General features: G+C 61.7%; 2 protein-coding genes across 2 annotated transcripts in view; both read left to right on the top strand.

The window, feature by feature from the left end:
• Positions 1–11697, top strand: part of CCDC187 (coiled-coil domain containing 187) — a 36070-nt gene extending 24373 nt beyond the window's left edge. The window contains exons 16-25 of the mRNA XM_057313379.1: positions 880–965; positions 1811–1938; positions 2781–2868; positions 4097–4243; positions 5148–5284; positions 7724–7887; positions 8296–8426; positions 8776–8885; positions 9418–9914; positions 9965–11697. Of these exons, the coding sequence (XP_057169362.1) occupies positions 880–965; positions 1811–1938; positions 2781–2868; positions 4097–4243; positions 5148–5284; positions 7724–7887; positions 8296–8426; positions 8776–8885; positions 9418–9914; positions 9965–11697 (3221 nt within the window). The remainder of the gene's footprint in view (positions 1–879; positions 966–1810; positions 1939–2780; positions 2869–4096; positions 4244–5147; positions 5285–7723; positions 7888–8295; positions 8427–8775; positions 8886–9417; positions 9915–9964) is intronic.
• A 6517-nt stretch (positions 11698–18214) lies between these two features.
• Positions 18215–27988, top strand: part of QSOX2 (quiescin sulfhydryl oxidase 2) — a 31503-nt gene continuing 21729 nt past the window's right edge. Inside the window, exon 1 of the mRNA XM_026513751.4 lies at positions 18215–18545. Within this exon, the coding sequence (XP_026369536.1) occupies positions 18215–18545 (331 nt within the window). The remainder of the gene's footprint in view (positions 18546–27988) is intronic.

Genomic DNA, 27988 nt, shown 5'->3' with positions numbered 1-27988 from the left:
TGGGAGACACTACAAATCTCCAGGTTCTCCCTGTGTGGCTCTCTCCTCTCTGGTCCTTCTTCCATGAGTTTTAGCTGCCTGGGTCTCTCCAGACTCCCAGCTCCATCTCCTCTCCCCAAGGGGTCTGCAAGGCTCTGCCTCAGTTTCCCTTCTTTGCACTGTAGCCTAGAAACACTCTCAAGGCGGTACGCTGTGACAATCAGGGGTCTCACCTGTTTTCTGTCTCTCAGGGGTCACTGTGCTATATTGCCTGATGTCCAGTGTCTGGAAAATTGCTCTTTCGTATACGTGTGTGTGCACATTTATGTATGCGTGCGTTCTTATACACATGTCATTGTTTCATTTCGTCGCTTTTTAAAGTTATTTAGTGGGACAGTAAATTCACAGTCCCATCCCTTTTACTCTCTTGGTGGGAAGCACAAGTCCTCAAATGAGCTTTTTGAAACTATAGAATCCTTTGTCCGTCCCACCTGCACTGAAGGACAGCTAGCAGTGGTCACTGGCAAGAGAGCTGCTCATGTCCAGAATCTGGGCTCTGCCGTCACCCCACCTGCTTGGCGCTGGACCTCAAATGGGTCACTCTCTGTCTCCGGGCCTCAGTCTCTCCTTCCGTGGACGTGAAGCAGGACTGAGTCATCGCCGAGGCCCCCCTACCTTGGGTCCGGTCCTTTGTACGATCAGTGGGGTCACACAGAGCCTCACATCAGGACAAAGGAGATGGTGAAATTCTCCTGGTGTGGCCTTGTGAAGATCTGGTGTCAAGCTGTGTAGGTGGGGGTATTAAACTACCCCAGACGGCCTACCTTTGAGAGGCCCTCCTGTAAGAAAGGCCCCTGGAGCCCCTACAGAACCCACCCACCGACTGCTTTCTGTCCCCAGAGTCCGGGCAGGAAGTGAGACCAGACCAAGCTCCCTCCCAGCTGCCCCTGGCCAGGCTCTACCCTCGGGTCAACCCTACCCACCAGGTACGGGAAGAGGTGCCATGGGAAGGGGGCTCGGGCAGGCACTGGCAGCAGCTTTTATTTATTTATTTTTAATTTTACGTATTTATTTGAAAGAGAAAGAGGGAGAGAGCATGCATGACTGGGGAAGGAGCAGAGGGAGAGGGAGAAGCTGACTCCCCACTGAGCAGGGAGCCCAGTGCGGGCTCGATCCCAGGACCCCGGGATCACGACCCCAGCCGAAGGCAGACACCTCACTGACTGAACCACCCAGGCACCCTGGCAGCAGCTTTTAGACCCAAATCCTCCACCTGACTGCTGTCAGGTGCTGAGGCCCACCTCTCCTAGAGCCTGCACCCAGGGTATGCCTGCTGCAAATTCTGGGCTGGGGGAGGCACTCCCTGCCGCAGGCATCACCCACCCTTCCCACGGACATCTGCCCAAGCCCCTTCCTCATGCCTGGGGTGGTAGGTGAGAGCAGGCATTTCAGCCAAGTTCTTCAAGCAGGGCTGGCCCCCACCTTTCAGGCTGCACATTTCAGGGTAGGTGGCCCGGTCTTTCCCCAACCTTCTTGGGCACAAACAAGCGCTCAGCCTGGATTAGGGCTGGGCACGAGACTAAGATGATGAGGACCCCACCCTGCGCTTGGGAGCTCACAGTAGGGAGGGGGGTACTCCGCCTCAGGAAAGGAGACAGGACAGGAGGGGATGAAAGAGGCGGGCAGTCTGGGAGAGCTTCTTGGAGGTGGCGGCCTCTCCTGGGCTGGGCAACGCTCCCACCCAGCGAGGCTGGTCCCAGAGCAGCCTGCTCAATCTGCCCCGCCCCAGGTGAGCGCCAACCCCGGAGCCCCGGGCCACTTCACGCTACAGATGCTCGAGCTGAGCCTGCGGGAGGAGGAGCTGCGCGCGCAGCACCAGACGGCGCTCCTGCGCCTGCGCGAGAAAGCGCTGGAAGAGAAGATGCGCGCCGAGCTGGCCTGGTTGGAGCAGCAGCGAGGGTGAGCGCACGCGCGGTTCCGCCCCCGCTCGGGCCCCGCCCCGGAGCCCCGGGCAGCGCGGCGTGGCGGCGAACTGACGGTACGGGTCCCGGTGGTGATGGATATTTGCGGAAAGCTAGCTGAGGCAGTGAAGCGCTGGGAGCAAGTCCATAAACACCGATCCCCGCAGTGCCACCTCTCCCGGGGAGCCTGCCTGTTTCGCAGTCTTGTTGCGGGAGACACGCGGCTGTTGAGCACCGTTCGAAACGCACCGAAGTGCTGTTCTGCAGCCCGAGTTTCACTTCCACCACGAAACCTTCCCGCGCCCCTGCCTAGCGCCACGACTCGCAGGGGTGCCCGCTGAGCGCACACGCCTGTCCCCGGCTCCAGGCTGGGCCTCGCGGCGGTTTCCGGCTCCGCGTCCTTGCGAGTGAACAGGCGCAGAGGCGCCCCCTGTAGTCAATGCGTGTCAGTGACGGTGCACTCTGATGCATCGGTAGCTTCTTGACGTTCCCTCACTGGCTTCCAAAAAGTGTACCCCAGTGAAGGTCCTCCCCGGCTCGAGGCTGTGCGTGTGCGTGTGCAGGTCCACGATGCCCCCCCCCACACAAAGGACCCTCTGGGTGGGCTGGGGCTCCAGGGTGCAAGGCACTGCCCTCCCTTCGTCCGTCAGGCCCGAAAGTGGTCATGCAGAGTAGGTGGGCAGAGTGGCAGCCTGGGCTGGGCCCCCAGGCCCCCCGGGTTCCCCCCGCCTGTCCAAGCTGAGGGCGGGGACCATCCCAGGTCCACCTGGCTGACCGCTTCTGCAGTTTTCCACACCCACTTACTGGATGCGAGGTGAGCAGAGGGTCCTCCTCCCGCAGGTGCCTGGGCAGCAAGGGGAACGCTGCATTGCTGGCGGCCCTGGCAGAGAGACAGCAGCAGGCCCTCAGCAGCCTTGAGCAGGAGCAGGTAAGGGCCCGCTCAACCCCGAGGGGGTGGCAGGCGACCGACACCCAGTTGGTCCTGCTACCCTCCTGGCTGGGAACGTGAGTGTTCTGCACCACACCGTGATAATTCCCCAGCCGTCACCACCCTCCCTGGGGCTCAGGACCCTGTGGTGCAAGGGGAGCGCCCAGTGGCCAGAGGGGGCAGTGTGGCCTGGATGCCCTGTGGCCCTGCTGTGTGTGGCCTCCTGGAGCCTTGAGAACGGGAGGATGGCAGCAGTGTCTGTGGTGGGGGCTGCAGGGGTGTTAGTGTGGCCAGCACTGGCGGGGGGAGTGTGCTCGACCACAGAGGGGCTCACTAGCTGCTCCGAGCCCAGTGTCCAGGGGCCACTGTGTGGTGGGACCAGCGTTAGCCCCATTTATGCAGATGAAGAAACTGAGGCTCACTGTAAGGGGCTGGCCCTGCTCAGGGACCCCCAGAGGGGCAATGAGAGGTGGTGCTGTGTTGACAGAAACCCTCCTCCCCAGACGGCCTGTCTGGGCCGAGGAGGTAGGGTGGCAGATGTGAGGGTTCTGGGCAGAGGGGGCAAAGGAAGAGACTCGGACAGAAAAATGCAGGTGACAGCATGACCGTGAGCTGTGAAGGGGCCTTGGAAGGGGCTCCAGTTATCACATGGCAAGAGGTGCTGAACCAGGCGGTCGGAGCCCCTGACTGCTGGGGCTTGAGCCAGGGACCCAGCTCTGCCCAGCCTTAGTTTCCTCCTCTGACCTATAAAGGCTGCTATCTCCCAGGGTAGGTGTGCAAAGACCCGAGCATGTGCTCCTGGCAAGGTGGCTCTGCCGAGGGGTCTGCCATCAGAGACGAAGCAGGGACCAGAGGACAGACGCGGACAGTTTAATGAAGGGACCAGTCCAGGGGGTGGGGGCAGTGCCCAGAGCCTGGAGAGAGGGAGGGCTGCATGGGGGAGGCCAGAGGTGCAGCTGGCTTGTCCCAACCCGGGTTGGGGGGCCCAGGGAACAACACCCTACCTTCCCTCCCACCTCCCGCTAAGCCTCCTGTTGGGCAAACCCACGGGGGGCCAACATGCTGAGCAGGCTGAGAAGCGCGCCTGGAGGGGCTCAGGGAAGGCCCCCCTGGAGCGGGCTGCCCCCCCCAGACACCCCCTTTCCCCGCTCATCACGTGGGTCTCTCTTCCACGTGTGCCTTTGTGCGGGGTCGGGGGCTTTGCTGACGGCTCCTCTGGCTGGTTCAGAGAGAACTGCGGTGCCTGCGGAACACCCAGCTGTCCTCACACAAGGAGAGGACGCTGCTCCTGCAGCATCAGAGGGATATCCTTTCCCTGCGGGCAGCCGTGGCGCGTCTGCAGCAGGAGTTCGAGGCCCGGACCAGGCTGCCTCAGGTGGGCGTGCTCCCTGGGCTGGAGGCTCATCGCCTGCCACCGGGCTGCTCCGTGGGACGGTGCAGGCTCCCCATCAATGTGCCTGAGACCCAGAGTGGGGAGGGCCCGGGCAGAGGGTGCGGCTGGAGGGCAGGAGGGGCCAAGGAGGTTTCCTGGATAGCGTGGCCCTCGTCAGGCTCTGGAGGGGTAGCCAGCCCCCTCCACGGTAGGGGAAGGTGCTCCAGGCCCAGAGGTGGAGGTGAGCAGCCCAGTGGGAAGGGGGGGGCATTAGGCTAGAGCTGGGGACAGGGCCAGTGGCGGCTGAGGCAAGAAGGAAGGGTGGCCTGGGCTCCTGGGGGGACAGCCCCTTGGGAGCCCCGAGCAGCAAGGGTGTCCTTGCTCCAACTCCCTATCCCACGGGCTGTCGCATGGAGGGGGCTGTGTGGACACGGAGTGGGGCCGCCATCCCCAGCCTGAACGTCCCCTCTGTCGAGATGGGGAGGCTGATGGCCTCACCTGGCTGGGTGAGCCTGGAATGAACTGGGTTCTACGGGTTAGTGGTCACACTGCGGGATGAGCAGCTGGTGGTGTGCGCCCTCCCCCAGGCCCACCTGCAGGACAGGTGACCGGGGCTGCCTGTTTCCAGAGCGTGGCCTTGGGTTTGAGCGCAGTGACCCGGGGCAGCCTCGGGCAAGGACTCCCCAGCCCTGGGCCCAATGTCTGCACCTGTCTGGGGGCTATTAGCACAGATGCAGGGCTTCTGGGAGGTTAGAACCGCCTGTTGCAGCTGGCGGGAGCACCTGTTTCAGCACCCCACGCCAGGCGACCAGCGGCCTCGCCACGTGAAGCCCGCCCCCTGCTTCTCCTAAGAGCAGGTGAGACCGATGTGTTTCACACAGCCCCCGCCCCGTGCTGTCTCTCGTAGACCTCTGGCCCGGAAGTCAAGCCCGCTCAGACGGAGGGGCCGGCGCAGGGCTCATCGTGCCCCTCGACACCACGTGGGCCTAGCAGCCCCACCAGCCACAGCCCCTGGAGAAACCCCGAGAGCCCACGAGCCCAACAGTGAGTTGTCACCGGCAGTCCTGGCCCCGTGCTCACTATTAAAAGCCTTTCCTGTGCTGAATGGCCCCGGTGCTCGTGGCTGCTGGGCCCTGCACCTCTCTGCCCTGCTGAGGGGAGGGCGGCCCTGGGGACCCCGAGGAGGCCCCGCTCCAGCTGGCTGGCCCATGGGAATGTGGGCAGAGGCCAGAGCGGCCCTGGCCCAGTGGGAGGGACACAGCAGGCGCTGGCTCATTCCTAGCTGGGCTGCTGGCTCGGGTGTAGCCTTGGGGTGTCCTCCCTTCTCTGAGCCCGGTTCCTCATCTGTGAAATGGGGACAGGGGTGCCACCATCCCCAGGTGGGGTGCAGTGAGACAAAGCAAGTAGATGGGCCTTGCTCAGGGGCAGTGTGGCCCCCCCAGCTGCCAGGAGCCCCCTCCGAGGCTGGTGTGGGGCTGTCCTACCAGCTGTGGCAGCCGGGCCTTCTCTCACAGGCCTGGCCACGTGGCCACTGGCCTCGTTTTGCAGCAAAAGGGCCTCTCATGGCAGACGAGAGGGCCCTGCCCAGGCTGAGTCACCGTGAGGGCGGAGGGGGAGTCCGATGACCGGTGCCACCTGACCCAGAGCCCTGCTATGGGAGAGAGCGAGCTGCTTTTCCCATCAAGAGTGTCCTACATCCCTGTGCTCGGAACGCCTCCTTCCCTCTGTCTTAACAAAATGGCCCCAGGGCTGTCTGCCCACCAGCCAGACTCTAATCACAGCAAGCCAGGGGTGAGGACGCAGGAGGCAGCCCCCACCCCGGGAAGGGCTCATGGCCCCCCGCCAGGAGCAGCCTTCACAGGGGCCCCTGCCTGCCTGTGGGAGCACCGGCGCCTCCAGAGGCCCTCTTCCCACGTGGGGGACCCTTTGCAAGCCTCCTCTGCGCAGGGGGGTCATTGCCCATCTGCTGCCTGGCCACCAGCCCCACTTGGCTTCCCCGTGAGAGCGCTTCTCAGCATGGACTGATCTACCCTTCACGTTGCTATCGATTGCCAGGCCCGGGATCTCTGAAGAGGCTTCCAGGCCGACTGTACCCTCTGGGTACCCGGCAGCTCGCTGGGAAGGCTGTGTGGGCAGGGCCGTGAGCACATGCCGTGGGCAGGCCTGGGCCCCGTGGGAGCCGGCCGTCCTCCTAGCGGCCAGGCCTCGTTTGCTTGTCTCATCACACCAGTGAGGCAGGAGCCACTGCTGGAAAGCTAGGGAACAGAGAGGCTGCATACGTATGAGGAAGAGTTTCGGGTTTCTTATAAGCACCCCCTCCCTCACTGAGGGAACATCTGACTTTTTGCTGGAGGTCACGCCACGCAGGGAACAGACGTACTTCATTCTTTTGCTCCAACGAGGAGCTCAGGAGAGCTCACAGCGGATCAGGGCCAGGTGCAGCCTTGACCTAGCGCCCGTGGGCCACTCCCTGCTCTCAGCGCCCCCCAGCGCTCCTGGCCTGAGCCCCTGGGTGTGCGGAGGGGGTGGGGAGGACAACAACCCTTTCAAAGGGCAAGAGGGGGCTCCCATTCCAGGTTATTTAGCCTGTCCTGCTCCCGAGGCCGCGCTGAGGGTGGGCGATGGGCTCAGGCACAGCCCCCTGCTCTGTCCTCCGCATCCCTGCTCCTGGGGCCAGGCAGGGGCCTGCATCTGGGACACTGCAGACAGCTGCCCCCCAGGCCTTGCCCCAGAGAAGTCAGAGCTGCAGACCCTGAGCTGTCTCCTCCTTCAAAGGCCCAAGATTACAGGCACTAAGGATGGCCCTGTGACCCCACTCGGGGGAGACGCTCAGGGCCACCCCGGGGGTGGGCAGCTGGCTGTGCCCAGTTGTAGTGAGTGTCTGGGGGGAGAGGGAACAGAAACAAGGCAAGCCGAGCCAGAGACAGTGTCGGCGGTGTCCCAGCAGGCCTCCCCGCCAGCACTGACCTTTGGTCTAGGGGTCAGGAGACCTGGCAGCCTTGACCCCCAGCTGCCTCCTTGAGGCTGTGATGACGGGGCCAGGAGCGGGGGGGGTTCCTGATGCTCGTCCGTGTGCCCGGAGCATGGCAGCGGGTCTGGGCGTGTGGTGTCCAGGCCTCCAAACTGCCTGGCCTCCCAGAGCTCAGGTGGGCCCAGTGGCCGGTCTCTGTGCAGCAATCTTGACAGAGCACCCTGTGCTGGGGGACACCTCCCTCCCAGCATGCCCCAGCACTGTACCTGTGCCCCGTCAGCCCCCAGCAATGGCCCCATCTGGGGGCAACAGCCCCCACTTGGGAAGCTGCCTGGTGGGCAGGGCCCAGGCCCTGTTTTACCTCACCCATGTGCTGACCACTCGGCCACCGTCCACAGCTGTGCCCTGGACGCATGCTGTCCCACTCGTGGAGTGTCCTGGTCAGGGCTCGTCACCTGGAGAGGGCACAGCCCAGACGGGCCGTCGCAGCCCCTCTGCACTCTGCCTTGCAGCCCCCCCACCGGGCAGGAGTACGGGACACCCCTCCAGGCCACTTCAGCTGCTGACAGTCACCAGCCACCTCCAAGGCCTGTGTGGGGAGAGGACACGCCTGTACTCGGCAGCTGGCCTCATGCTGGGGGCCGGCTGGTGGAGAGCCAGAGCCCCGTGGACCAAGGTAACCAGGCAAGGCAGCAGCTGCCGAGGACCGACGGTCACTGTCAGTGGGCCCTGGCCACTTGGGGCAGCACCGGGTTGAGGTCAGGCAGACCTGCGTCCCAGGGAGCCTCGCCCATGCTGTGCGACGGGGCCATCCCCACCTCTCCGTCTGTGAGAGCCGTGCCGGCAGGAGGGTCCCCTGCACACGCCCCCACCACCATTCCCGGGCAGCGTGGGTGGGCCGGCGAGGGGTGCTCCTCCCTGCCCTCGGTCTCCCCCTCTGTATGTCGGGGGGCGAGTTCAGGTGGTGTGCCCGTTTCCCGAGGCTGATTGTTTCACGTGGCTTCAGGATTCCTGGACACCGTGCTGTCCACATCCTGTGTTCCATTCCGTGCCTGTCGATGCTTACGGTCCCTTTGCCTCACAGGAGAGCCCCAACCCAACCCCAGCCCCTTGTTGGAGGAGAAGACCTGGCCTCCGACAGAAAGCCTTGCGCAGAAATTCGAGGACCAGCACTCCCTGGGCGAAGGGGGTCCCTGCGGCCCCTCGGAAGCCAGCGTGAGTCGGCCCTGCACTCCCTGAGGGCAGAGTGGGGGCCTGGCCTGGCTTTGTCGGGTCCTACCATGTGACTTTGGCTGGGCGGGTCACCCTGTCCACCTGTGGAGGGTATGGAGGGGATGGAGCCTGTTTGGCCCTTCCCAGGTGGATTCATCTGTTGAGGGGTCCTTGGAGCGCGTGGGTGGCGGGGGGAGGGTATCTGGTAACTGGGGGTCTCCAGGGCCATCTTTAAGGGGATCTCTTTGTTCCTAACCGTAGTCATGGGAGCATAGGGGCTTTACCCACAGCCAAGGGCCACAGACCGATGCCACACCCCGGCTGCGGTCTTTCTCCAACATGTTTCCAGCAGGCGGCTGAAGGTGGCCTAAGCCCAGCAGGGTCGGAATTGGAGCTGGATTTTGCCAGCCGCCCCAGGGAGCAGCCCCCCCAAATGGAAAGCTGGTCATCAGGGGAACAGAGGTGTGAGGTTTGGAGGGCTGCCTGGGCTGGCGGGATCCTCAGGCAGGGGTCAGGGCCCTGGGGCATGGAGATGCCTGTCCTCTCCTTGAGAGACCCTGACTCCCTCCTGGAGCCCCTCGTCCTGGTCTGGGCCCCCAGTGCACCCCCAGCCCTCCCCATGCCCTCCTGAGTTTGACCCCCTCTGGAAACAAAGATGTCACCTGGTGAATTGGCCCAAGATCCAGTGGTGGGGGCAGTAGGAGGGGCCCCTCCAGGGAATATGTGCCTCTGAGCCTCTTAGATGGTAACACCCCCAGAGACCTGAGCCAGCAGGGACTGAGGCCAGAACCCCTAAACACAGGGCCCCTGGCCCCCACCTGGGGAGTCCTGTGCTTTGATGGCCCCTCCGTAGGGGCAGATGCCTGGCAGACGGTTGTCAAGCTTATGGGGTAGTTGAAGGCCCTTGCAGAGGCCCTGAGCTGTGAGGAGGAAGCTGGGGGGATGGGGCCTTCTCCGGGGAGCCCCTGGGACATCCCCACAAATGTGCCTGCAGGACAGAGACCTGTTGGCAGGAGGCCCCCTGCGACCCCTTCTCTCGGCCGGAAGCCGCCCGGCTGACTACTACTCCAGGTGATGCCCCGAAAGGCCCTGCCTTGCCCAAGAACGAATCCCCACTCAGGGTCAGCCAACACCAGCTCCTCAGTCAGAGCCAGCCTTCTCCCAAAGCCCCACGGGGGAGCCCTGCCCACTCCCCACCCTCCTGTCACGGCCCCGCGTGGCAGGTGAGTGACTGTAGGGAGAGACCCTGTCCGGAGCCTCCTGTGCCTCGGGGAAACAGAACAGGGCAAAGCCAGCCTCAGTCCTGTCCACGGCAGCCGCTGGACGGGCACAGACGTGATTCCCTTACCTGTGGTGCTGGGCGTGGAGTCGGGGGCTCAGCCATGCTGGCGCTGTGGACTTTTCTTCCACCCGTCTGGGTTTTTCTGGTTTGGGCCCCTGGCTTAGGGGCCGTGGGGTGTGGGCTGCCGGTTGTCCCTGTGCTGCGGGGGTGACAGAGTGTGAGGACTGTGGGCCTCACCCCTACACTCCACTCTCTGCAGCTCCCGCACCACCCAGGCCGCGTGCCAGCAGCCCCCTGGAGCTGGGTCCCGAGTCCGAGCGTGAGTCCGCCCCCCGGAGCCGCTCGGGGTCCCATGCCACGTCCTCCGCGAGCGGGCTGTCCTGTGGCTCTCTCCAGGACTTTCAGAAAGTGTCCGCCACTCTGGTGCGGCTTTCTGGGGGCTCCACCTCCCTGTCAGACTGGGAAGCGGGGGAGGCCCCCGACACAGATGCCCGCTGGTCCGGGGAGTTCTCTCCGCAAGACTCTGGGGGCCTCCACCGGGCCGAGAGGCGGGTGGCCTGGGAGAGGCTGGAGGGCAGCGGGGCCGGTCCCTGGCACGGCTCCTCGGCGGAGGCAGGAGGCCCGGCGCCGGGTGGAGGCCTCCTGCAGGCGGGCTGGCTGCTGCCTCTCCCGACAGCCCCCTCTTCGAGGTCGGGGTCAGAGCTGTCAGAGGCATCCAGCGAGGTCTGGGACGAGGAGAACCTGCCCGAGCCAGGCCCTGGTGCCAAGCCGGCCTCGGGGCGCTCCTCACCTGCGGGAGGCTCCTCCCTCCTGGAAAGTGGACCGGAGCCCTGCTCTGCACCTCCTTCTGCAAGGAGGGAGGAAGCTTCTGCAACCAGTGGGAGCCTGGTCAGTGGATTAAATACAGAAAGAGCCAAACAGGTGTCGCGGGGGGCTACCTGCACGCCACCCCCACCCAAAGCCTCTTCTTCCAGTGACTTAGACCCGTCCCTTTCCTCTCCCTCGGGGTCCTCGGCGTCTGAAGTGGTGGACTTTGGCAGAGGAGGACACCCTGGGCCTCTGCCGGCCTCAGCTGGCTGCCCAGAGGGGCCTGGGGACGCTGACCTGAGTCTATCCAATGACAGGAAACCCCAACAGGCCTGGTCTGAGCCTGAACTCCCCGTGAGCCTGTGGGCTCCTCCTGAGGACCCTGGAGGTCTGGTGGCCCGGACCCCCGAGGGCTGGGCACCTGGGTGTAGGGGGAGGGGAGACTCCCCTGCCCCAGAGGAAGCCTGCCCCACCCTGGCCAGGGGGGTCTTGCCTGAGATCCTGTCCCCCGTGGATGACGTGCTGTCCTACAGCAGTGCCGACCTTCCGTCCTCCACCCATAGGGACGTCAGCCTCCCTCTTCTGCCTCCCCCCTTCCCAGCAGAGAGCGAGGCCAACGCCAGCAGCCTCCACTCAGAAGACTTCCCTCCCCCACCTGAAGATGCCACATCTCCTGGGGGCTCGCTGGGCCCCCCAGGGGAGGATGCCCCCGTCAAAACTGGGGAGTTGCCCTCCTTGTCTGGGGAGGGCCTGCCTGAGGCACTGTCCCCGGGGCCCCAGGAGTCAGGGGTCTGCCCCGGAGCAGGTGGGTGGGGTGGAAGCCTTGGGGACAAATTGGGTGACTTGTGTTCTGATGGGGGAGCCCAGGCTGTGGGCAGCCAGTGCGTGGGGGCAGGTGGTGCCGCGGGAGGGCTCCCACGGCTGCCAGTGCAGCCCCCAACCCCATCCAGAGTGGCCTACGTGGCCAGGGAGGGTCTGCCAATGTTGCTGGCGGCTGGAAGGACGGGGCTGTCTGGCACCGGGCAGGGCGGCCCGGCTCCTGCTTCGGGCGCGGGCCCCTGTGCAGACGTACCCGGCGTGGAGGGAGCCGAGGTGGTGGGTTTGGTCTCCAGCCAGCTCACCAGAAGGATCCTGTGTGACTCGCTAGCTGTGCTCTCAGAGCTGGCCCAGCCGGCGGCCCGCTGATGGCGGAGCTGGCGTCCCCCGAGGCTGACCCGGTGTGTCCCCCAGACTGACGAGACTCCTGAGGGGACAGTGCAGGGCCCGCAGTGACACACAGACACCCGTGACTGCGGAGTCATTGTGCCTGCGTGTGCCCGCGCGTGCGGGAGGCTCCAGAGGCCTGGACCCCCGAGGGCAGAGCGGCCACTCACCATAGCCACCCGCCGCTGGCCGTGCGGGTGGTCATCTGATGCTAAGCCAACGACCGGATGCTGGCGTGACGGCAAGCGCGGTGGGCTCTGCGTTCTTCCAGGCGTTGGGTCCGCTGCTTCCGTCAGGCGCCTGAAAGGGTCCCTGCTCCCCAGAGCCTAAGAGGCAGGAAGGTGAAAGGTGGTTGGGGGGAAGCCCGGGGTGGAGGTGGCCGGGGCAGGTCTGCACCTGCTCACACCCCCGGCGCTGCTGGCTTCTGAGGCCCTGCCTACGGGCCCGCCCAGCCGTGCCCGTGAGAGGAGCTGCCAGCTCAAGGGCCAAAGCCCACCAGCCAAGCCTCAGCCTGTCCTCCGGCGGTAGGCAGGCCAAAGCCTCGCTGAGTGCTCAGGACTCCTTCTGGAAGACACCAGAACCCTGCCCTGGTGGCCGTCCATTGTCGAATGAGCCCTCGGGGACACAGGCTGTCTTCAGGGGTGTGGGCGGGGTGCTGACCCCTCAGGACTGGGTTCCTCCCATCCGGGGCCTCGGGCTTCTGCAGCCTTAAGAGAGGAGCTCATCCCCTTGGCTGCACTTATGGACCTCCGGGAAGACCCAGACTTTCGTGGCTTGCAGTTTCGATGGGAGACGTCTCCAAAGCTGGCCCAGCAGAGCCCCGAGGTCAGCCTGCGCCCTCCACTTTCTAGCTCTGGAGAGGGGCCTCCTCCAGGCAGTCCTCCACCAGGCCCCCCGCTCTGGGGTAGCCGCATGTCCAGGCCAGCCGCTGGCCAGACCCACCTTTGTCACATGCTGGCTGGTCCCGGTTCAGGGCTCGGGGAGGCACAGCGAAGACCCTTGGTGCTGCCTTCGCCCAGCAGAGGCTTGGATGGGGGTGGGGGGACGTGTTCACGCTCTGTAGACACAATTTCCAAACAGGTTCTGAGCTACAGCTTTCTTATTGATTTCCTTCTAGTTTTCTGAACAAATTAGTCCGTAATTTTTTATTTTTCTCTATTTATTGCTGACCCTTTTGGATTTACGAGGCCGTGTGAGAGGAATGATGTATTTTACACACACGTGTTTGGCGTGGTAATAAATCGCCCACATCAAAACCCTGCAGATTTGCCTCAAACTCGATCGCCCCCTTTCTGGTTGCCGTGGGGTGGCTGTGCTCCCAGCTGGACCCTCCAGAATGACCTTCCCTGGGGGCCAGCAGGAGACACGCTTGCGCCGGCGGCCCTGCGCCCACGACAGCGGGGTCCCAGGGGAGCCACGCTCTACGATAACTGATTGTTCAGGTCAGCTCCGTGGAAGGCGTCCGATGCCCGATCTCAGCCGGGGAGTGCGAGCGCGGCTGTGGCCTTGGGGTCTATTGAGCCGACAAGAATTCCACACCGAGACACCGGCTGCCGGGGCCTCGTGCACCTTGGCTCCAGTCCCTACTAACCTCTTGGGCAGATAAATCTTGATACCAGCCTCCAGAGAAGTCATTATCTTTCATAGAAAATGCTTATTTCTCAGTTAAAGCCCACATTTAATTTTCCAGCGATCTGTCTCGTTCAGCTGCCCTGCTTACCCGCAACTCCTGCATAAAATGCCCCCAATGTGCCTTCAGCGCTTCAGATCCCAAACACCAGACCAGCTTTACGGGGCCTTTTGATCCCTTACCCTGAGTGGCCGTAATGGCCGCTCCTATAAAACACAGCTGAGGGCCAGGAGGGCAGGAGTGGAGCAGGGACAGCTGCGTGCACTCCGGGGGGACACACAGTGCCCATCTGGCTGGTGCCTTCTGTGCCCGGGGCACCTGGCCCCCGGGGGTGGGAGGTGAGTGAGCGGCTGGGTCCGCCGGGGCCGGGTTCTCCGGCTGAGCACCCAAGCAAACCCAGTTGAGGTCAGACCTGTCCGGGCCGACTCCCCAGGAAGCATCCGGGCCCCAGAAGAAGGTCTACAAGTCCCACATTGCCCACCCTCCGCCAGGCATCAAACGCCAAGCTGCCCCTCTCCATTTGTTCCCCCAGTAGTGTACCTTTGCCCCCAGCAAGGGCCCTCCCCCCATCCCCATGAGCACAGCTAGGACCAGCAGTAGCATTTGCAAAATGTGACTGCCGGTTTGAGGTACAAGGACAGGATCGTGGGCACACACACCCCCCGCACCCCTGGCCCTCCCAGGGCTCCTGCGACTGCTCCCCTGTAGGGGCTTCCTCCCTCCGGTGGCTGCGTCCACCCAGCCTGTAACATGACCCAGCAGGGCCGCTGTGATGCTCAGAGCCTGTCCCAAATCCTGCTCTCCACCCCTTCCTGGGGGCGTGGCAGGGACCCCTGTCCCCCTGCCTCCACGTCCACCGTCCCTGCCCTCCTCAAGGTGTCATCGTGAGGACACACAGGATTGTCCCCACCAGGCTCTGTCCCTGGCACGTGGCAGTGCTCTGGAATAATGCTCCTTCTAGAAGTTTTCTGGAGAATGGGGGGTGGTCCTGAGCAGCTCCGCCTGGACACCAAATGCCAGCTGGAGGGCAGGGCCCACTCCAGAGTCTGGGCTGCAGCTGGATCCCTCTCTCTGCCCCATGCAGAGCCCGCCCTGTCTGTGGGGCGCAGAAAAGTCTCAGCAGCTCTGCATCCCGGGGCTCGCGCCATCTGGCCACACAAGCTGGTGTGGCCATGGCCCTGGAAGCAGGGAAGGACCTGCGCCTTTGCCCGGCCCCTCCTGAGCGTTAGGGGCACCCAGGTTGGAGACCCCTGCTGTCTAATTTGTGCCATGTGCCCTTAACCACAGTACTTGGCCCCTTGAGCCTCAGTTTCCCCCTCTGTAAAACAGGAACACCAATCCCCCACTCCGAGATGCAGACCTCCCCACCGTCGAATGCCTGTGAAATTGGAGCCATCTGTCTCCTGGAGGCGTCTGACAATTCCCCTTGGCGGCGTGTGTTTCATCCCTAGCGGCATAGTTGCCGCGGGCTGCGCGCCCGCAGAGTGCAGGTGCCTCTTGCAGACTGGGGGCCGGGGCCGGGGTGCCAGGCTGGGGTCGTGGGGCTTGGAGCAGGGCCTGGAAAGCCAACAGAAACTGCAATGCTGCCCCATTTCTCAGACTCTAAGATACGACCCCCCCCACCTTGTTTCAATGTTTGATACGATCCCCCCACCTTGTTTCGATGTTTGATACGACCTCCCACCTTGTTTCAATGTTTGATACGATCCCCCCACCTTGTTTCGATGTTTGATACGATCCCCCCACCTTGTTTCGATGTTTGATACGACCCCCCACCTTGTTTCGATGTTTGATACGACCCCCCACCTTGTTTCGATGTTTGATACGACCCCCCACCTTGTTTCGATGTTTGATACGACCCCCCACCTTGTTTCGATGTTTGATACGACCCCCCCACCTTGTTTCGATGTTTGATACGACCCCCCACACCTTGTTTCGATGTTTGATACGATCCCCCCCACCTTGTTTCGATGTTTGATACGACCCCCCCACCTTGTTTCGATGTTTGATACGACCCCCCACCTTGTTTCGATGTTTGATACGACCCCCCCACCTTGTTTCAATGTCTCTGAATTTGGCTGCATTTTACAACCGACCCTGCAGTTCAGGGCGCGGCCCCTCCGTGCTGGGCTAAGCCGGGTGCCACGGTGGCTCCACGTCACCGAGCAGGTTTGGGGTGAAGTATCACCCGGCCATGCTGACTGGCCGCAGTGGGGCTCACGGTGTCAGCGGCACCAGGCTGCCTTGCCCCCGTGGGGTGGGGCTGGGCCCAGGGAGGGACACCCTGCTGCCACCTGCCTGATGAGCTCCCCCCACGGCAGGAAGGGGGGTTCAGCCGGCACTCCCTGGGACTGTGGCTGGCAGAGCAGGTGACTGGCCTCCTGCCGGCCAAGGAGGGAACAGGAGAACCCCACAGGCAGTTCAGTGGGGCCAGCACGCACCCCCACTGGCTGCCCCCCAGAAAGCCCCCCTCTGGCTCCCTCAGCACCTGGATGGGAACACGCAAGCCCTGGGGGAGAGTTGTGATGGTGGGACTTGCACCCCGGGGAGGGGAACGGCACAGTCCCTCCAGGTGGCTTTGGGTGTTTGCTGCAGACTGAACTGTGTCTCCCCAGAATTCCTACGTTGAAGTCTTAACCCCCAATGTGCTGGTGCTGGGAGGTAGCTTCGGGAGGTGGTCAGGGTTTGATGGGGTCATGTGGGTGGGGCCAGGGTGGTGGGGCCCCACCCTGGCATTAGTGCCCTCATGAGAAGAGGCCCCAGAGAGCTCGCTCTCCCTCTGTCCACGAGTGCACACAGAGGAGAGGCCACGGGAGGACATGGCAGGAAGGTGGCCGGCTGTGCGCAAACCAGGGAGTGGGTCTCGCTGGAAGCCGAGCCTGTGGACTCTGCTCTGGAACGTCCAGCCTCCTGAACTGGGATGAGCGAATGTCCGACATTCAGGAAATGCCGGTCTGTGGGGTTGTGTTAGGAAGCCCGAGCCGGCTGAGACCGCATTCAGGGTCAAACCCCTCCTGGGAGGGGCCTGCATGGCGGCCTGCAGGAGCTCGGCTGGCCGTCTTCGCCAGCTGGGTGATCAGACTGCTGGTCCATTTGCTCAACCATCGTCTCCCGACTTTGTGGCCATGCCTCCCAGGCAGAGGCCTACCTGATCAAAGGTGGAGGGGGCGGAGGCGGGATGGGGGGAGGCCCAGAGGAGGCTGGACTCCACCCCGAGAGCCGCAGGGGCTCCCACGGGCCCCAGCAGAGTAGGAGGGACCCCTGGAAGCACAAGCGGCAGGTCCCACACAAGCTCAGGTTTCCACGCTCCTCCCCAGTCTGCAGCTCGGTCAAGAGCAACTTCCTTCTACCAGCTCCTCTGGCCAAAATCCTGCAGGAAGACACAACCCCTCTGTCTACACTCCGGATTTGATCCACCATGTGTTCTACCTTCAAAATGCTCCCAAAGGCTGACCCTGTCACTGGCACTGCCATGCACCCCTCACCTGAGTCCCACCATCTCTTGGGGGGCTGTGATGGCCCGCCACTGGTCTCCTGCTTCCCACCTCCCCCCCTCCTACATGGCAGCCAGAAGGGCAGAACCACATCCCTCCTCAAAATCCTCTGGTGGCCACATGGCTTTCAGAGCCAGGGCCCTAGAGGGCAGCCTGGCTATGGAGGCCCCCCCTCCAGACCTCCTCTCCGCTGGTTCTCTGGTTCCCTCTTCCCCGGCTCATTCTGCTCCAGCTGTTCTTCCAACGTGCTTGCCCCTTCTACCTCAGGGCCTTTGCACATGCCCTGCCTCTGCCTGGGCTGTAGAAGAGCCAAGAGGCCTGAAATATAAGCATTTGACCAGGCCAGTGACTGTTGCTGACTCATGTCTGCTCTGTGACCCACTTCCTTTCTTGTTTGGTTACACAGTTCCGAGAAAATGTTGATATTCGTTAACAATAACGAATACAAATTAAAAACCAGGTCTGTTGAACTAAGCAAAAACTCAGCGACAGGAGCTGAGGAATCGACTGGTGATGGGGGAGCGGGGCACAAGCAAGGCCGTATCAACAAGCATTGGGGGGGGTCAGGCTCTACCTGCTGAAAACCCGGCAAGCACCCACTGAGCACAGAATCCGCCAAGGGGCCTAAAGAAGACACAGAACATTGGACATAGAGTGTGTGCGGCTAAACCATGGCCCGGATCCCGGGAAGCTAGGACAGAGCGCCATGCCCACCGGGTCCTGGGCGCCGCGGCCTTATATAGAAAAGTCCCTAAACCGACCAGTGGGAAAACGGTCAGCAGGGGCCCCCTGCCCAGAGAAGACTCCTAAAGCCCCCAGGCCAGGCACTGCGGGGCTGCGCTGCCCCCGGCCCTCCCCCGCGGGAGTCCTCCTTTCTGCTCAGGAAGGCTGCCGCCATGCGTGGGGCTGGGCTTCCCCCAGCGCGCTCCGACACGGATCCGGGGGACGCCGGGCGCCGGGGACAACGGAAGCTGCCTTTCCCAGGCTCGCAGAGAAATCCGCTGTGCTCGACTGGAAAGCCCCAAACTTGGGCACCACAGCACATCCGAATCTGTGGGGCGTCAGGCTACGTGTCCAAGGGGGTTAAGACCTCCTATTAAAAAGTCAAGCTCAGGGTAGCAGACACTGGGGCTTCCGGAGAAGGCACAGGGGCCCCCGTTAAAAGTGAGTTTCCAATCAGCAGCCAATCGTTTGTAAGTCTAACAGTGTCCCGTTAAATTTGCATTTCGGGTGCGGGACCTTTTCAGTTGCCAAATCTGGCGATCCTGGGAAGGGGCGGGGCCTGGCGGGCGCTCGGGGGCGGGGGCGGGCGCGCGCGGCGCACGTGACGCCGGTTGCCAGGGTGAAAGGTCAGGCGCGCCGCGGCACTCCCAACATGGCGGCGGCCGGGGCGGAGGTGGCGGCGGCGGCAGCGGCTGTGCGCAGCCAGGGATCCCCGGCGCCGGCGGCGGCCGCGGCGGCCCGAGCCCGGCGGCTGCCCCCGCTACTCGTGCTGCTGGCGGCGGCGGCGGCGGGCCCCGGGGCGGGCGGCGCGGCGCGGCTGTACCGCGCGGGCGAGGACGCTGTGTGGGTGCTGGACAGCGGCAGCGTGCGCGGGGCCACCGCCAACAGCTCGGCCGCGTGGCTCGTGCAGTTCTACTCCTCGTGGTGCGGCCACTGCATCGGCTACGCGCCCACCTGGCGGGCCCTGGCCGGGGACGTGCGAGGTGAGGCGCGCCCGCGCGCGACCCCTGTGCGCCAGCCCCGCAGCCGGCCCCGGGGGTTGCCCGGCGGGTTGGCGGGTCTGGAGGCAGAGTCACCAGAAGCCCTGTTGCGGCCCGACCTGCGCAAGTGGGGCCGGGAGACCCCGCGTCCGGGCCTTTGTCCTTCGGTTTGCTGACGCACACCCCGCTTCGGCGCCTAGATAGATCCCCGTTCCGTTCCCGAGCCCCCTGCCCTTTAAACCCTCCCCCGCCACCCTCTCCTGGTTTGGGTAGCTGACCATATGGTGGATGCTCTAAGTGAGCCGGCAACTTAGACATCCGGACGCGCTGGAGACCTCTGCGGAGGCGGACCGGGACCTGCAGAGCGTTCCTAGACGCACATCCTCCGAACTGCACGATCCTGCTGCCCACTGGTGACCAATCCCTAGGCCGGCCCTGCACGGGGGAGTTGGGGGCGGGGGTGGTGGTCTGCAGGACCCTCCCCGCCAGCTGGCTGAGCTTTAAAATGGAACGTCAGTGGCTCCGAAGTCGGAGCTGTCCTCAGCAAGTGTGAGGTTTGGCAGGAGTTTAGCTGGTGCTCAGCTAACCTCTAATTATGTATTTCTGTGGGCAGAAGGATAACAAATTGCTACACTTTCTTCCTTCACTTTTGTTTCTAAGTCTTCGATCCTCCTCTCTTGTGATTTTTTTCCCCCTAACCAGACAGATTGATAAACTTCTTAAAAGCCTAAATAGGGTTTTTGTGCAAAATTGTAAATGATTATCTTTAAGATGCGTTCTTCTCTTATCTCAGGGGTGTTGGGATTCTTGATTCTGAAAGCTTTGTTCTTTGATCTCGTTTTCTTAAGCCCCCAGTGTTTGGAGAACCGAGGTCAGAGACTAGGAGGTGGACAGAGGGCTCCTTATTAGGTTCTCTTAAAGCCTTTGCTCTGAGAACAAGCAAGCACTTTGATAACACAGAGAACTTTTCAGTTGTCATTTGTTATGTAGTGGCAGAAGCAGATATGTAAATGCAAATGGGAGTATCTGTGGCAAAATATTTGTTGCCTGTTTTGTGCATATTTTGATTTTCTCATTTAGTATCTGAAACATAAATATAGTAAACCAGATTTGAACATTGCAAATTATTCTGTTGTTGAACCAGCACATAAGGAGCCTGGAAAATTGTCCCTGGAACTTGAAAGGAAGGTTTCTTCTAGAAATGAAGAGTGGTAAAATCCATACCTAATGGTGTGATTAACTCAGCTTTTAGCTAAATAAGGTTACCTTAAGAGGATTGGATGCTGTCCAATTCAGGGCAGGAAGAAGGCCTGAGACGGAAGGGAGATATGGCTGAAAGTGAAAAGCAGCTGTGGCCTGAAAGAGGGTGGGGACAGCTGCAGGGCACCTGGGCAGAGCCCTCGGCCCTGGGGAGTGGCCCACTCAGGGTCCCCAAAGAGAGATCACTTGGGGACTTGCTAGAAACACGTTGTTGGCCCTAACCCAGGCCCACTGGGTCAGAAACTGGGCAGGAGGCCCAGCATCCTGTCAGCACAAGCCCCAAGTCTGTAGGATCACTGTTCTCAGGGACACCAGCCCTATGAGACACCTGCAGGGAAAGAGCGCCAGGAAAGACAGCATATGAACTCCTCGTGGATGTCCACCGCACACAAGAATTCCTCAGGAAAGGAGTCCCTAAGTCTAAGCCTTTGCTTCCTATGTGATCTACCACAGGGCCCTTTTTGTGCCTAATTTCAGCTAACTCCCCATGGAATCACTGGGAAGAAGCACCCTCCCCCCACCCCCGAGGCCACCCACAGGGGAGCACATGCCCATCGCTCCCGTGGTCCCTTGTGAGCACAGCCTTCCCTCCCCCGTCACCACTTTGGCCCCATCAGTCCCTTGTGAATTGCTGTCCAGTCCCTGGGGCACACAGACCTTGCACTGGGCCCCTTGGGTGCCTCTCACCACCCCTCTTTTTTTTTTTTTTAAAACATTTTATTTATTTATTTGATGGAGAGACAGCCAGCCAGATAGGGAACACAAACAGGGGGAGTGGGAGAGGAAGAAGCAGGCTTCCAGCGGAGGAGCCTGATGTGGGGCTCGATTCCAGAACCCTGGGATCACGCCCTGAGCCGAAAGCAGACGCTTAATGACTGCACTACCCAGGTGCCCCTCTCACCACCCCTCTTGAAATGGAGAGTGTCCAGCCAGCTTTTCCCATCCACCACTCCTCCACCCCATCTCAAAGGCTTCTGGAAAGTGGGACAGGCTCTGCTCCCTGGGGAGATTGCCTGGGGTCATGTCTCCAGGGGTTGGGGGGAGCACTGTTTGCCCAAGCTGTCCCTCCCACTGTTGCCGCGGGGGGGGGGGGGGACGACGACTCTGCCTTTTGCTCAGAAGAGACCGGAAGCCCGATGGGTGGTCTGCAGAGGGTGGGGCTCCTTCCCAGCTCTGCAGGCCCTGTCTGCGGCACAGTTTAGGAGTACCTTTGTTTTTCTAAAAGATTAAGGATTGAACTTCAGCACTTCACTGACATTTTCAAGATTTTGAAAATAAATGTTTTTCCTGTAAGAAGGTGGCTTAACAAACAAAAGGTCTACTGTTGGGTGTAGCCAAACGTTGTTTCAGTGTTTATGTGGACCTGGCTTAGGCCTGTCACTTCTCAATCCTTTGTGAAACAAAACCCTGCTGTGTTCCTGGAAATCATTTAGCCCGGAGCTGTGGTGTGATGCCACCTCTTCTTTCGGCCCCTGAGCTGTCTCTGAAGTATCGCTGTGGAAACTTCGGTCAACTCAGTGTCGCTGTCAGGGTTACTGAGGCCTCAGCGTCTGTGCTTGTGGGTCTGTCACTGACTCCTGTCTTGCAGAAGCAGGGCAGATTCTCCAACGGCCCTGGAATTCTAGGTGAGGCTCAAAGGGGAGCCTGAGACCTGGCGAGCAGTCACTTCCAGCACACACCTTCTCTTCTGTCCTGCACGGGGGTGTTGGTGTGACACATGTCACGGATGGTGACAGCTGGAGGCCACGTGAGGCTGAGTTGTTCATTTAGGGTCACACAGCTGAGCGACAGGCTGTGTGGCTCTGGGGCCCAAAGCTCACTCTGTGGTGGCCGTGAGGCAGGTGCTGGGTCTTGCTGCCCAGAGTTCCCTCCGGCTTGTCCCCCTCGAGCTCCTCACTCACCACCTAGGCTGATCTTCCCACCCACCTGGCTAGGCCACAGGCCTCTTGGAGATGAGCTAGGACCGCTTGGTGTTCCCCATGGGCCCACGTTCCAGCAGGGGGGTGGGGGTGGGCGTGACTCTGATGGGGAAGGGGTGCCGATGGCAGCTGGAGCGACTGGTCAATGAGCCTGCAGGGGTGTGCGAGGTGGGGAGCCCCAGGAGGCTGCCCGTAGTCTGCCTGGACTCTGGAGAGGGTGGACAGAGGGTTGGAGGCAGGCAGGGGCAACATCCACCTGTTATGGGCCCAGGAAAGCCTATTGCGCCCCCCACCTCCTGCCCAGGTAGCTATGGTTAGCCCGAGTGAGACATGCCCCTGAGACCCAGATTCTGTGATAACCGTGGCCAGAGGAGCACCACTGTGGCACCGCCAAGCTGAGTGATGCCAAGTGCAAGAACCCAGGTGTTCAGGGTGCCGGGAAGACGAGCAGGGGGACTGGGGCTTTTCCTTTCTCCCGTGGCAGTGTCGCGAGGCCTCAGCAGTTCAGCAGGAGAGACGCTCGCGTCGGGGAAGGCTATGGCCCATCAAGGGCTCTGGAACGGCTGCCCCGGACTATGCGTAGAGCTAGTTTAACCCCACTGCACCCAGTGCTGGGGTGGGAGCACCAGGGAGACCCTGCCTCCGCTCGGGAGGACACTGAGCCAAGTGCACCAGGACTCTCCAGCCACCTCCAAGAAGTTCTAGATAACTTGTGTGGGCCTCTGCTCGTCACGGTGTGGGCTTAATTTCTACCCAGGCTCATATCTTTTTTTTTTTAAGTAGGCTCCTTTCCCAGCGCAGAGCCCAACACGGGCACGGGGCTTGAACTCACGACCCTGAGATCATGACCTGAGCTGAGATCACAAGTCTGACGCTCCACTGAAGGAGCCCAGGCGCCCCTACCTGGGCCTGTATAGCGTAAATTTGCACTTGAACTTGGAGCCTGAAAAGACCTTGTTCAAGCAGGAAGGGGCCAGCACAGGGGGAAAGAGCGTCCTCCAGTGGTGGGAACATGCAGACCCCACCACCCTGACCACCAGGAGGGAGAAACCCCCAGGCAGCTCTGCCTTCCAGACGACCCTGCTCTTGCTCCCACTTCCACCCCGGAGGGGAATGACTCCAGACTGTAATCCTTTTCTAGGACAAATTGATGCTTGCCTACAAATCAGACTTATAAAGACGTTTTATTAGAACTTGGCAAGTAGTGGTACGAGGTTTAATCCTGTAGGTCAAGAATAGAGTTGCTTGAAGGGTAAACTTGAAATAAATTTCCGTTTGCTGTTACATAGAAGCGGAAGCCTGACAGGTATTTTTTTAGCCTGTGGTACTGAAAATGGGCCAGCTTGGGAGCAGAGCAGAGCGTGGCTTGCGGACTCCTCCTGTGGATGCCCCTGGAGGCCTCAGTGCCTCTCAGTGGGTCCCCTTTCCCCCGGGTTTGGTTGGGGGTGGCCTGACTTCGTCGCCCAAGCAGGCAGTTTGCATTCAGTTTGGAGTGTGTCTGTCCTTTGTGTGGTGGGATCTAGACAGGTGGGAAGGCAGGAGGAGGGGGCACAAGTTGAATGAGGCACATACCCCGAAGCTAAACCTTTGAAATAGTTTGCATTTTATTTGGTAAAATGGACTCCGTCTCTTTTGTGTTTCCCTGAATGCCTCCCATCTGCCAGTGCAGTGACTGCTGGTGTCTCTGTAACCGAAATTCTCTCTCATCTGCTTCCCTCACAAGCCTTCCCGCATAGCACAGGCAGGCTTCCTTTCCAAGACAGACAAAGGCCTGGTGAGGTGTCAGCCCGCCCCCCACGCAGCCAGCCGGGCCAGGTTCGAGCAAGCGGGCGTGCTGTGTCTGGAGGGGAGCACTGCAGACACGCCTGAGGACGGGAGTCCCGAGAAGCCAGGGCGGGCGGCTGCCTCCATGCGCTGGCACGTGGCACTGTCCTCGCCCCATCCGTGCTCCAGTGTGCTCCCTGCGGAAGTAGAATTTGATGTCTGCCCCGCATTGATGCTGCATGTTGGAACTTGTACCGAGTACGTTCTGTGTGGCTCTGGTAGGTGCGAGTAACAGTGAACAGGACAGGCAAGACCCAGGTGGAGCCTGTGCCTCAGAGGAAAGGACAGACAGTGACCAGAAACACACAGAAAATGAGGCTAATCATAGGTCGTAAGTCCTAGGAAATAAACCGAATGATTGGATTGGCACCGGGTGGCGTGTGAGGCTCAGAAGATGCGGGGCACGTCCCAGCCAGTGCCACGGCCTGAGACAGGCAGGACGGCGGGCGTCCAGAGGACCGATAGGGCTCCGTGGCTATCCGGCGGAGAACTGGGGAGGTTCCGATGGCTCAGGCGGCAGGTGGAGCCATGACTCTAGGCTTGTAGGCTGGATGAACATCAGGAAGGAAGAGCAGCCTTAACCAGGCGGTCACATGACCTGGTTTCTATGTTTAAAAAATCTCTGGCTGCTCCCTGGAGCCCCGAGGGCCAGAGACTGAGCAGGGTCAGACTGGGACGATGCGAGCGAGCCCCCCCAGGGCTGGACCTGGGTGTGGGGATCTGGGCGGGAGGAACCTTAGGGGCAGTGACGCTTGTCTCTCCGCGGCAGCGCCGGAGTTTTGGAGTAGACCCTTTAAGTTTGTGAACAAGAGGAAAGACTGGGTTCTAGGCAGGACTACGTTTTGGGATAGATGATTTTTGGTCAAAGCTCACCAAGCGAGATGTCTTCCCTCCTGGGAGCCCCGCAGGCATGGGATTTCTGGCATGTGTTTCCAGGGCACAGCGATGTCCCTGCCCTGGGCCACTTTCCATGCTGGGCTAGTTTTCTTCTACATCCTGCCATTATGAGACATTATTTAAAGCCTGGAGCTGTGAAGAAAGAGGGCTGGTGTGTCCTCTCCGTGTCATCGGGCCTTGTGTCACGGGCTCCGCCGGCAGCTAGTTTTCCAGGGACTGCACCGATGTTGGACCTGGCGTGCTCACTGTTGGTAAAGGGCCCTGGCTCGGAGGCGCACAGTGGCTCACACACCTCATCTGGTGAAGGAACAGAGAGTTTCCATCTGGTGGAAAAGGGCACCCCCACAGTCTGGGGCTTCCTGCCCTGCTGGGCGGTAGCCAGCTTTGTCTTAGAGCTGCTGTTCTGGCGGGCCAGGTACTCTGTCCGCGCCCCTGACCCGCTCCTTCAGTGCTCAGGTCGGGAACAGCTCTGATGCCCGTTCGTCCTGCGTTTGTGCGAGTCATGCCTCTAGCGTTTTGGAAATTAGGCCCTGCCACAGGCTGCGGTGGGTGCGGTGTCTAGAGCCCTCACACTGCTGAAGTTACCAAGTGTCTGGTTTCTCAGGGATGGCAGAGGGAAGCCTGCTGTGCCCGAGGTTTTCTCGGCACCCCTGCAGAGCAGCTCAGCAGCTGCCGGCCCGCGAGTGCCCTCGCTCCTTGGGCAGCACTGCAGCTCCGGCCCTTCCCCCGTTGGGATGAGAACAGGCAGTTGGTTGAAGCCCAGGGAAATCAAGGTTTTCCTTTATCTTTTTCTTTTTTAAGCCACCAGTAGTTGTGCCCTGTTTCACAAGGCAGGGCCCACCTCCCGGGTGCCCGGGGGGGCTCAAGGAGCTTTGGAGGCTGAAAAGCCAGAGGTGGTGACGGCAGCCTGGACCACCTCCGGTTTCCCCGTAGTGGCGACCGCAGCCCTGACCGTGCACTTCCCCCAAGCCCGGCCGCTCCTCAGCTGGGAAAGCAGCCAGCACCCCGGGAGGAGAGCTGGCTCCCCGCTTCCAGGGGGCAGGGAGGTGCAGGACCAAGGGGCCTCCTCCCGTTGCCTTTTGGGAGGTTGTGCCTGGGACAGGCGAGTGGAGACGGCAAGTAGGCAGGGGATGTGTGGTGCCTGGGCCGGGTGGGGTGTGCAGGGAGGGCTCAGGGGCTCAACACGCGATGGTCAGCCAGCCTCCAGCCTGGCCCTAACCCCCCAGGGACTCTGAGGGGCAACGTTGCTACTGTGCCGATGACCTGTGCCCAGTTCCTCCAAAGTCTGTGGGGCCCGCGAGTGGTGGCCGAATGTGAACGTTGGACCAGCTGTGGGGTACAGGCTGGGTCAGGATGCTCTGTCTACTCAGAACCCAGGTACTGTCTCCACCTTGTTCACTGTTGCTGCCAGAGCCCAAGGAAGGCTGCCTTGCCTGGGTATTCCTGGGCACCAGGATGGGGGTGGCAACCACGCTGTGGTCTTCCTGCTACCAGGACCCCACACTGGTTAGAGTGACGTCATTCACTCCTCACCCTGCAGGTGTGTCTGAGTCCCTCCCGAGACCCACAGCCTCACAGGCCTGGCCCAGCCCCTGACTCCAGAGCCACTGGTGCTGGCCATACCCCTGCTGCCTGCTGGGCTCCACCTGGGGCTGTCTCCCCTCCCATCCCCGCCTCTGGGACCCTGGTCAGTCCCCAGCGTCCGGGAGGACGGCAGTTCCCGGGGTCACCGGGAGTTTGCCATGGGCCTGCGTGAGCGTGGCATCCCTGCCGCCCACTGGTGAGTGCTCAGAACACACTCCAGTGGGGCGCCTGGGTGGCACAGCGGTTAAGCGTCTGCCTTCGGCTCAGGGCGTGATCCCGGCGTTGTGGGATCGAGCCCCACATCAGGCTCTTCCGCTATGAGCCTGCTTCTTCCTCTCCCACTCCCCCTGCTTGTGTTCCCTCTCTCGCTGGCTGTCTCTATCTCTGTCAAATAAATAAAAAATCTTTAAAAAAAAAAAAAAAAAAGAACACACTCCAGCAGCGGCCGGTCACTGGCCTCGCCGTGAGCCGGATGCGTGGTTGTCAGCCCATCTGCCCGCACAGCCCCTCAGAGGGGAGATGTTATCTGGCCTCTCTGTCTTACCGGCGGGGCGGCTGAGGCGCAGAGACTGTGAGTTGCCCAGATCTCCAAACCTGGTAAGAGGCAGAGCAGGCCATGGGCTGCACGATCTGCCTGCAGACGGGTGTCCTCATGTCATCCAGTACTGCCTGTCCTGTCTCTGCTCCAGATGGGCTTGCTGGTGCTGGGACAGGACAGGCCCCTCCGGGGACACCTGGAAGGCCTATGGGAACCAGATCAGTAAAGGGAGCAGAGGCCAGGACACGCTGGGACGTGACCTTAGAAGAACGTCAGAGGACGTGCATTGTGGCTGTTGGGGGCGGGGTGGGGGTGGAACACATCAAGGCCAGAGGGCCAGGAACGCAGGGGGCCTGTCCGGACCGTTGCCTTGCTCCCAAGACCGTGGGAAGTGATCAGGGTCCTCTCAGGGCTGTGGCCTGGTCCCAGCTTACTGCCGTCCGCGTGGAGGCATGGCGGGTGGAGTCGGCCTCTGCCCTGGACGGCTCCTGCCTTGGCCTGCCTCGATGCCGTCTCCTGCTTCTCCTCCCAGGCATCCCCTTTGTCAGGCAGAGAAGAATGCCCCCCATTCCCCTGGGGTGGTGCATCGTCAGCACAGAGCCAGCAGTGCGGTCTGCCAGGTGTGTGTGGCTTGCCCTGCATGGAGATCAGCTGGTGCAGCAGTGCTCAGGTTATCTGTGTCACGAATGTCACGAAGAGGAAGGAACAGAGTAGGCGAGGACGTTAGCCACTTGGCGCTTCTGTGACGCTAAGCGACAGTTTCCCGTCTCAAAGTCAAAGGATGGCACAGCTCACGGGCAGAGGGCTCCTCGTGGCTGGGGCGGCCCCAAGGCCCCGGGGGGGGGGGGGGGAGACAGTGCTGGGTGCCCCTCACATACCCTGTGGGGCTCAGTTCTCTCGCCTGTAGAGTAGGGGCGGTGGCCGTCACATCGCAGGCTTGGGCATGAAGCTTAAATGGGATAACACGGATCAGGGTGCTTTTAGAACATTGAGTCCCGCACGAGATGCAGAGGTGACGTGGCCGTCCTTGCAGAGCACACGGCATCGTGTGGGTCAGGGCGCCCCGTAGGGGTGCCGCGAGCGGGAAGGAGCGAGTCTGCTGTGTCACTGCACGGGGCGCCAGGGCTCAGCTGCACCCTGCAGCTCAGGGTGGGGCTCCGTGCGGACTGAACATGGTTCCTGCCTGTGTGGATAGGGCCACGGTCCGGTGGCAAGATGGTAGAAAATACATTGGCAATACAAGGATAAGTTGTTTTTCCAAAGAATCGGTTTTCTATATGTTTAACAAGGAAAGACGCCGTGCAGGGGGTCGTTGAGGAAGTGGTCAAGTGGTTGATTCGTTCCACACGTGGCCGTGTGGGGTTCAGAGGAGCACGTGTGCGCGCTGCAGGGCCGGGAGCGGGCTGGATTTGAAGGAGGGCGTG

This window comes from Ursus arctos, unplaced genomic scaffold, assembly GCF_023065955.2.
Source record: "Ursus arctos isolate Adak ecotype North America unplaced genomic scaffold, UrsArc2.0 scaffold_18, whole genome shotgun sequence".
NCBI lineage: Eukaryota > Metazoa > Chordata > Mammalia > Carnivora > Ursidae > Ursus > Ursus arctos.
This window is presented reverse-complemented; position numbering and strand designations above follow the sequence as displayed.